The sequence below is a fragment of the Aptenodytes forsteri genome, unplaced genomic scaffold (assembly GCF_000699145.1).
Source record: "Aptenodytes forsteri isolate BGI_AS27 unplaced genomic scaffold, ASM69914v1 Scaffold57, whole genome shotgun sequence".
In the NCBI taxonomy this organism is placed as follows: Eukaryota; Metazoa; Chordata; class Aves; order Sphenisciformes; family Spheniscidae; genus Aptenodytes; species Aptenodytes forsteri.
Window position 1 is genome coordinate 3697683 of NW_008796220.1, and position 9405 is coordinate 3707087.

The window sequence follows — 9405 nt, forward strand, 5'->3', positions numbered from 1 at the left end:
GAACCTGCTGCAAAATGACATGTATCAGATCAGGGCTAGAGCCCTAGATCGCTTTTTGATCGGTGTTGCAATTTTAAAAAATAACAATAAAAAAGAAATAGGTTCATTAGGAAATATGTATACAGTGGTGCTGTCCTTTCCTTTTTGCACAGTCTTTTCACTACTCAAGAAATCTAACACAACTACCTTTTAACTAACTCATTGTCTGACATCCAAATCAGCCTTCAGAATGACTGCTGCAGGTTCAGATGAGCTGGATAGGAAAGTGGGTAAAATGTCCCTGGGGTAAGGGAAAAGCTATTCTTGCTTAGCCCTTGAAAACTGAAAGTCAATTACTCTGCTGAAATTGAGGTCTACTGCCCACATGGCATAAGTCTGCACTGATAGTCCCAAGGACTCCGAGGTCCTCAGGTACTTTACTCCGTTGATAGAAAGAACATGCTTATACTCTGCTCGCCTCTGCTTTATTCTCCTTGCACTGCACCACTCCAGCTGTAAAAAATTAAGCTAAAAGCTTTTCGCTACTTCAAAGAGGAAAGTTGAGTATCAGTATGTTCAGAGATTGCAATGTGTCTGGATATCACAGGAGCACGAACCAGCTAACAAAATGGAGTGAGGACGTTTGCAGGGAACAAAGCTTGTTGCTCTCCTGCAACTTAACATCTCTTTTCTCTATAACCTTGGTGTGCTCAATTGCCATTGGGAAGGATTTTCCTTTTATTTTCAAGAGTACCTAAACCAAGAGTTTGTTAGGCAGAACTAGGGAAAGCTCCCATTAATCACACTGCAGCTAGTAAAAACGTGGAGACCTGGTCACGAGCACTTTGCAGGGTTAGATTCCTTATCTCATAGTAGCGGATATCCGACCTTGAATTCCAGCTCTGGTTATAGCCAGATGCAGACACCTCTAGGACAGCCATTTATTACTGGCTGGAGCTGCCAGCCCTTGTGAGTCTGAGGATTTGCATACTGCAGAGTCACTGAAAAGCAACCCATTGGGATTACGCATGTGGACAGATACCCACGGCTGTTTTAGAATGCAAGGGGCAGCACGGCTGAATTTAAGATTTACAGTTGCGGAGCAGACCATAAAAATTCCTTGTAAATGGCCAAGATATTTTATTTTCGCTGTAACATTTATTTAGTCTAACTCTTAATTTATCTTCCTTTTACAACTTCCTACATAGGTTAGCTGAGCATCCCATTAGCATTAGACAAAAAAATAACTTTTTAGCATCCCTGAGAAGAGAAGCACTAAAATTATTTCCTTCTGTTAACAACCCAAAAATATTACGGAGCAGATTGTTATCTGCCATAAATCATCATTTACCCATTTTCATCTATGGGTCAGCCCCAGACAGCGAAATATAATCGCACAGATGAAATCTGTGGCAGAGCTGGAACCTGAAAAACTTTAGTCTTCTCTGAATGATATGATATGATATGATATAAGTGCATGGTGTTTAACATGCCTTAGGTCTCCGTCTGTGAAACTAGTAATATAAGGTAAGATGTACATCAGTGAGTGACTCCAAATATTCTACTAGATCATCTCGAGGGATACGGCAGAAATCCATTAGCTTTCATGGAGCAACAGGAGCTTAGACTAGCTGAAGTCTTGCCTCTCTGAGGGGAAAGGAATGTGGAGAAGAAAAGCAATTTCATTACAAAGACAGTGTAGGATGTGTGTAAATATGCATGGCATCCAGCTTCGGGGGGGGTGGGGTGGTGTATTTCTTTTGACACACAAACATGTGAGGGAAAGTCTGGAGCTTACAGAGTGCAATTACATTTCTTAAAGCCACTTCTTTCATTTAATTAATTTATGTTTAATGTCTTGATATAACTCAGTTTATATGACCAAATTAGCTATAACAGCGTAACATAATCATCAGATAAGTGGGCCAAGAGTCTGATGGCCACACCTAACAAATTATGAAGGGTCAGGGCATGGGTTGCTCTCAGCCAGTCATGCACTGCTAAATTTTTAGTACTAGCATGGGTTCGGGTCCAGTCAATTAGCACTCCTCTAAGCAGTGCCTGGGCAGAGTAGAGGAGGTAGCACGGGCCACCAGCCACTTCCAGTAAGCAGTATGGGATCCTGTTCTGGTGAGGAAGCTGGGTTGTATGGACAGGAGCCATGTCATGGCAATTGGTAAAGGGGCTACTGAACGCTCTGCAGCCTGTTTTATTTACAAGTATAAATGTAGTCAATTCAACTGTGGACATGTGAATTGAGTCCACTGAACCTACCATCTCAAGTTGATCAGCAGTGGTACCTGATGTCATATGGACAGAGTTTACAATAAAATGATGGGAGAATGGTAAAATTATTGCAATTCCAAGCACACAAACTCCCTGGCACATTGGGTGATGATTCTACTCACCAGCATTATCCTGCTGCTTGGTATTTTTGATGTATGCAGAAAATTTGGAGAAGATATCGATTCCAGCAGTGTTTGATTCCCGGTGCTTAGCAGCCAGCTTGGGGTACCTGAAAAGGAAGAAGCAATGTGGAGAGTAACATCTTCTTACCAGCAACATAGTGATGATTACAAACACAATTTACAAGAAGAAATAAAAAAGCCCTGTACCAGGAACTGCAATTAATGCTGTCATTTATCTCAAAACAACAGCTTGGCAAGTCCCTCTTAATAATATCTGTGTCTGTCAAGGCAGGCGTTTGGATAGTTACACAAGGATGGCTTCATGACAAAGGTAATTGCACTGGTGCTTTATGTGACCACGATCCAAGATACAGTGGCCTTAAATCAGAAGGAAGCATAAATTTCCAGAAAGGTGCAGGGGAGTTTGGCAGTCAGCTCTCTCTATTATGAATGGCAGTTGTGTCTAATTCCCTACACTGAAAATGTACTCCAGGATGTAATAGCAAGGCATGTTAGTATTACCCAGGTGAAGGAACATAAAGTTTTCAGTCTCTGAATTGTTTTTTATAGACATCTGGTGCAAAGGAATATATCGATTTGAAAGACCAACACAAACTAATACTCCTACTGATTTCAGCGGTCTTGGACCAGAGTATAGAAAATTTAAATATCTGATCTCTTGCCTCAGGACTGGCCTACAGCTGCTGATTCAGTTGGAGGTAAAACACTCCATAAGGAACCGAGCCAATTTTCATTGATTCATAGATTTTAAAGTCCAAAACACAAGCCAACAATTTTTTTCCCGTTATCCTTGTATTAAGTCCAAAATGTTTGACTAACTAAGGCATATCTGGTGAATCTGAACCTTTCCTTGGTAGCTTGTTCCAATGGTTAATCATCCATACTGAAAAAATCTGTGCCTTGTTTCTAATCCGAATTAGTTTGGTTATAACTTCCAGCCACGGGCTCTTGTCATTTCTTGACTAGAATAATGAGTACTTTTCTGCCTCCAGAGCCTCTCGTGCTCTGTAATCAGTTCCCATTCCAACCTTTCTAATATACCATACAGCTCAGAAACCTCCATTTTTTTTGCTGTAAAATGCTTTTCCTGGCACAGATATTTTGTGTGGCAATTCTCGGCATCTATTCCAAGTTATTTTTAGCTTTGTAAAATGTGGACACCAGACCCCTACAGAATTTTTCTAGTATTGGTCTCCTTAATTCTGCATACAAGGGCATCCTGAAATGTGTACAGAGAAAACATTCTGCAGTTATTAGTCATACAAGTAACCTTCACACATGGAAGTCATCTCACTGAAGCCAGAAAGTTTCATAAATAAATATTACTCCTGTAAGTAAAGATTGTATGAGGGAGTGCTTTTTAGGAACTCCTCTTAGGACATCTTTCATTCCTCGGAAATGGAATATTGACTGAAAAATCCCAAGTTCTTACTTTGGAGGTGCAAGAGTCTCTTCCAAGAATTCCTCAATCTTGTTAACATCTGTCTTGACTTCTCCATTAAAAGTCAAGAAAGGTGGGTGGGTCCCAGGAGCCAGATTGTGTAGGTCAGCCGGCTTTCTGCAGAGAGAGAAAAAGTCATGAAATCACTAATCTTTATGGTCAGGTAGTTATACATATTTATAGTTCCTACAAAATCAGTTTGCCCTTCTTTTTTTTTTTTCTGCAGTTTGTGGTTAGAATACTTTGAAACCACCCCGAGCACCCTGTTTAATATAAAAACATTCCACAAGTTAAAAAAAAAAAAACCCAAACCTGAATCCCAACTATTTTGTTGTGCACCACAGACTCTCTAGGCTAGATACAAATCTGATTGAACTTTGTGGGCCTTTCTATAGGGCAAACACTGGATCATATCACTATTTTCAATTAAACTGAACAATTTTTACCGCTTCAGGTCAACAGTGGTGACGTTGAACACAACTCCTTTGAGCCACAGGATCATGAAGAGACGCTGGGAGAATGGGCAGTTCCCAATGCTTTCTCCATCTATACCGGCCTGAGGGATGGAAAGAGAGGAAAAATAGATTTCAGACTGTTAGTCACTTACCTCCCTCAAGATGGAAAATCGGATGTTGAAAGAAAAATAACCAGCTTAAAAATAACTGACAGTGCCTGTTATTTAATATAGTTTATCATCAAAACAAGAATGGAGTTAGTTCAGGATTCAGCCTTTGTCAGGAGCTTGAGAAAGCAACCTGGTGCCTCTCCTGAAGGCAGCTCTGGGTAAAGGAAATGTGTCCCTTGCTGATGGCAAGCAACATCCAGGAGACTGTAGATTCTTTCAATTACTCTCATCCCTACAGGACTGCCTGCTTCGTGGACATGCTAGAAAACTCAGGGCAGGTTTTCTGCTCTATTTAAGCCTGTGGAGTCCTTCACTGTTTTACCATCCAAAATGCAGACTTTCAGATCTAGATTTAAACCCAAGCACTCCGGACATTCACTCGTTCTTGTTCACATCCAGTAAAGCAACAGCCTCAAACACAAACAACCAAATCCAGACAGAAATCTCCATCTGAACCCTTCCAAGGTTCAAGGCAGGTTTCAGCCACCGCATTCATTCTGTTCCTATCTCTAGTACCTAATGAGTTGCCTACAAACCACTACAAAACAATAAAAAACTGCTAGTGTTAGCATTGAGGAAACAGCCTGTTTTCTCCTCTAAAAATTTATGGTCCTTAGCCATGCAAATTCTGACTTTGAGCCATGGAGGGATACAAATAACACTAGCTGAACTGAGCCAAAGCTGCGTCCAAGGACAACATCCTTCTAGAATAATTATACTTGTGGCCAAAGCTTTCAGGACGATAATGGTTTTGATAGATTTCCATTTTAATTTGTGGTACCATTGTGTTTAAAAGATTCTTATAATCCTGGTGAAGCAACCAACCTTCCGTTGTTGACCCACATGGGTTGCGTAACTGTATTTTATGCACACAGTGTGTGTCTGAAAACAGCTGATGAAAGAACTAAGCAAATACATGCCCTTTTCCTTTGGAGAAAATATTATATTACTCTGTTTGCCCTCATAAATTTTATCTTATTAATATTCAAGCTGTGAGGTAGCATTTCTCTGTCTTAAAGAAGGAATCACTTCTAATTATTGCAGTTCTGTGAAACATTGACAGCACAGCTAGAAACGTTTTGAGATGTGTCCAGTTGCTACAAATTCAGGCCTTGCATGTAAAATATTTAGCTGAAAGATTTTCTGGTAGGCATCGTGAATCTTCCTCATGTCTTGAACGCAGCTTTTGATGATTCTGGGTTTAAAAACAAATTCCAGATTTCCCATCCACCAGAATATGGAGTGAGTGTGGATTCAAGGCTTGGAGACAACCCGTCGTAAAGTTTAGGGCTATGTAAAGAGTTTTTCTCTGGGTTCAGCTTCGATTTCAAACACTCAGACTCTATAGGTATTTGGATATGGGAGTACAGTTGGGCTGCACTTTTACCTGAAATTACGGATCTGCAATGTGCCTGCCACATGGCATATGCAAGAACCAGCAAACAATATGGGTGAAAGAGGGGTATGGCATGAGGATGAGCAAGAGAAGATGCATTTTCCCATCTGCCTGAGGTGTGAGTAGCCTAGTTTTGTAAATTTTTAGTAATTAAATAGTTAGCTCTGTTCTGCAAATTTCATGGCAAAACAATGACAATGTTACCATGGGAATACCAGGCACCACCGTATTGCATGCAATAATTGCTGCAAAGTCACATTTGTTGTTTTGGCTTTGGCTTGTTAAAGCATTGCCAAGAACTTTTAACTTCTTACCCTTCCTGAAAAGAGGCAAATGCTATAGGAGAAAACAGCGATACGACACCAGATTTCCCCTTGGCTTTTTCACCATCTCAATCATAATCATATCCTTCATAATGGAGTTGGCTAACTGAGTCTACAAACAATATATTACAAACTTAAAATTTGAAGAAAAACAGATTGACAACTGAATTAGAGGGCGAAAGAGTGCAGACGGAAGGGCTGATTCTCATCTTACCTTCTCTGGATTTACTTTGGCTTATAACTCCATTGAGTCTGATTCACTCTTCACCTGACTCCCTTCAAAGTGAGTGTAAAACCCTGGTTTGCCAAGTCCTGCAAATACCTTGCGAGCAAAGGGGTCTTGTCTCACAATAATGTGCAAAGTTCCAGCCCTCCTGCAGGTCTCCATCCTGCATGGAGGCAATCTCCTGTCCTCATCACCCACTTCTTGTGCTGCAAGTAACAATTTCACCTTTTTCAGGAATGAGACTCAGGGAGAACATTTCCCTGCTCTCTCCAATTACATATGCTCATACAAAGGTTAAGGGTTACCCAGATCTGCATCTTTTTACACGTTTTCCATCCTGCAAGGCAATCGTGAAAAACCCTCACAAGACCAGAGAGCATTATTGGGGGAACAAAGCAAATGAATGGCAACGAAGACACAGAAGCGACGGGTCACCTGAGGTTAAGGGATGCAGAAGTCATTGGGGACAGGAGAAAGATGTGGAGTCTGGAAGAAATAAGATTCACTTAGACATCAAAACTAAAATTAATTGTGGAGGTCAAACGAGGCCTCCAACAGCCCCAAATGGTCAAAATATCTTCCTAACACTTCCAAAAGAGTGGGAAACATTAATTGCTAGAGACACATTGGGAATAGACAGAGGAAATTCCAGAAATGAAAGATAAACTAAAGAAAAAGTACAACATGATCTCTGTTCAAAGCTCCTGGATCTGGAAGCCAGGCTCATGATTTGGGTGGAGTCTGACTCATGGGTTTTGATCTCATGTGACTGGCACAACTGAAAACGCTACCACAAATCACAAGGCAAACTGGTGACAGAGGAGGGAACAGAATCAAAATCTCCCCAGCAACACAATTTATCCATTAAATTCAGCTCTTTTTCTGCAGAAATTATAGGCAATGCTGTGTCGGTTTTGTGAATCCTTTCTCATTGCTTCTAACAGCAGTCAGTAATTCAACGTTCAGCACTCAGAAAGAGCAAAACCTTAGTAGGTAATAACTTCAAAGGCTTAACAGAGTGTCTCGAGATCCCTTGTGAAGTCGATTAACTTCCAGGAGGAGACGAGGAAGAACAGTGAACTTCCCAGGCTTAGTCACTCTTAGCTTCAAAGAAAAACAGCTTGCTTAAAGCACCCCGGTAGTGCCTAAATACAAGCCTATTATGTATCTGTCCAAGGTTAAGGGCTCAGAAATGCAGGAATTAAATAATGCCCTCATCAAGATCAAGAACTCAAACAGTGGATGGAAAGAAAAGAACAAATAATTGACAAGCTGGAGAAACACCATTTATCCCTGCTGTTATTCACAAATGAGCACAAAAGTTTTCTCACATAGCTTCCCTGAAGCACAGCAAAAGTGATCAACCACTTATAAAAAGGAGCAATTTGATGATATATGTGCTCTCCCTGCCAGTAACACTGGATATTTCTGATTTAATGATTGCAACTAGGGAGAGACTTGAGGCTTTGTGGGCACTAGGATCAAGGAAACAGAGTTTTTAAAGTGCGCTATAACTCCCAAAGCTGTGAAAGGGTTTCAGAGCCACCTTCTCTCTGCAGATGAGCCATCCCTCCTGTTCCTTATGGAGAAGGACCTCACCTGAAAAGACAAATTCCCAGAGTGACTTTGGAAGAGTAAAACAGATTCGAGGATTTGCTGGGTGAGACTCTTTGGCCAATGCTCATCCCACTGCAGTTTAACTGAGATGCCGAAGGGAAGGTCTCCTGTGCGGGCAAGGCTGGGATGCACATCCAAGAGAGGAATCTGGCCACTTTTCACTTTGACTGAATCCAATGAGTGTCTGAATTTAGGTGGGATGAATGTGGATCCCAGTAATAGATAAGCCTGGAATCCGTGGAGGCCTAATTGCTAGAGAATTATTTTGCTCCATCTTGGAAACATCACTTTCTGCTCCCATTGCTTCACACAAACTTACTCTTGTTAGATTAGCTACTAAAAAAAGATGCTTTTCTACTTAACCTCCAGCTGTTCAGGTACTTCACACCAATTGATGCAAGGTCCTGCCCTGGAACTTGGTATAATCACATCAGGAAGACCCCACCGTCATACCAGCTGCTTGCCTCTATCTGAGTAATGGCAAGAATGGACAAGATGTTCTCCTTTATTATTTATAAGGCGCTCCTCCTTAAATACTTCAGTTATTTTTAATTAATTAATTAAACCTTAAAGATATTTGTGTGCACAAGTGGGGGATGTATGTCACATTACCAAGGAACAAAATTAAGAGGGTTTCAGCAGGGGAGAAAAAAAAGTCTCAGTGATTTTAGGAGCTTGTGCCAAATATTTTTGTAAAGCAGCGGTAGTATCAAGAGCCTCCAACCACCGCACGGCACAGCTGAATAACACAAACAGGGAGCTCTTCTCAAGTTCAAGCTACTACTTTGCTATAAATGAAATAACTGGAATAAACTTCCTCACTTGTTCCAAAAATACTCCAACTGGAACATGCACAGTGACTGCAATGCACACAGACAACTCGTGGTGGGTTGACCCTGGCTGGACGCCAGGTGCCCACCAAAGCCGCTCTGTCACTCCCCTCCTCAGCTGGACAGGGGAGAGAAAATATAACAAAAGGCTCGTGGGTCGAGGTAAGGACAGGGAGAGATCACTCACCAATTACCGTCACGGGCAAAACAGACTCGACCGGGGGAAATAAGTTTAATTTATTATCAGTCAAATCAGAGTAGGATAATGAGAAATATAACTAAATCTTAAAACACCTTCCTCCCACCCCTTCCTTCTTCCCGGCCTCAACTTTACTCCCAAATTCTTGACTTCCTCCCCCCCAGCGGTGCAGGGGGACGGGGAATGGGGGTTGCGGTCAGTTCATCACATGTTGTCTCTGCCGCTCCTTCCTCCTCAGGGAGGAGGAGGACTCGTACTCTTCCCCTGCTGTAGTGTGGGGTCCCTCCCACGGGAGGCAGTCCTCCACGAACTTCTCCAATGTGAGTCCTTCCCACGGGCT

General features: G+C 41.6%; 1 protein-coding gene across 2 annotated transcripts in view; it reads right to left on the reverse strand.

Annotated features, from left to right (window-relative positions):
• CLIC5 (chloride intracellular channel 5) overlaps positions 1–9405 on the reverse strand; it is an 84043-nt gene that overhangs the window by 29372 nt on the left and 45266 nt on the right. For both annotated transcript variants that reach the window (XM_009288968.2, XM_009288969.1), the window contains exons 2-4: positions 4296–4405; positions 3841–3966; positions 2388–2494 (exon numbers count right to left, since the gene is read on the reverse strand). In XM_009288968.2, coding sequence (XP_009287243.1) covers positions 2388–2494; positions 3841–3966; positions 4296–4405 — 343 coding nt within the window. The remainder of the gene's footprint in view (positions 1–2387; positions 2495–3840; positions 3967–4295; positions 4406–9405) is intronic.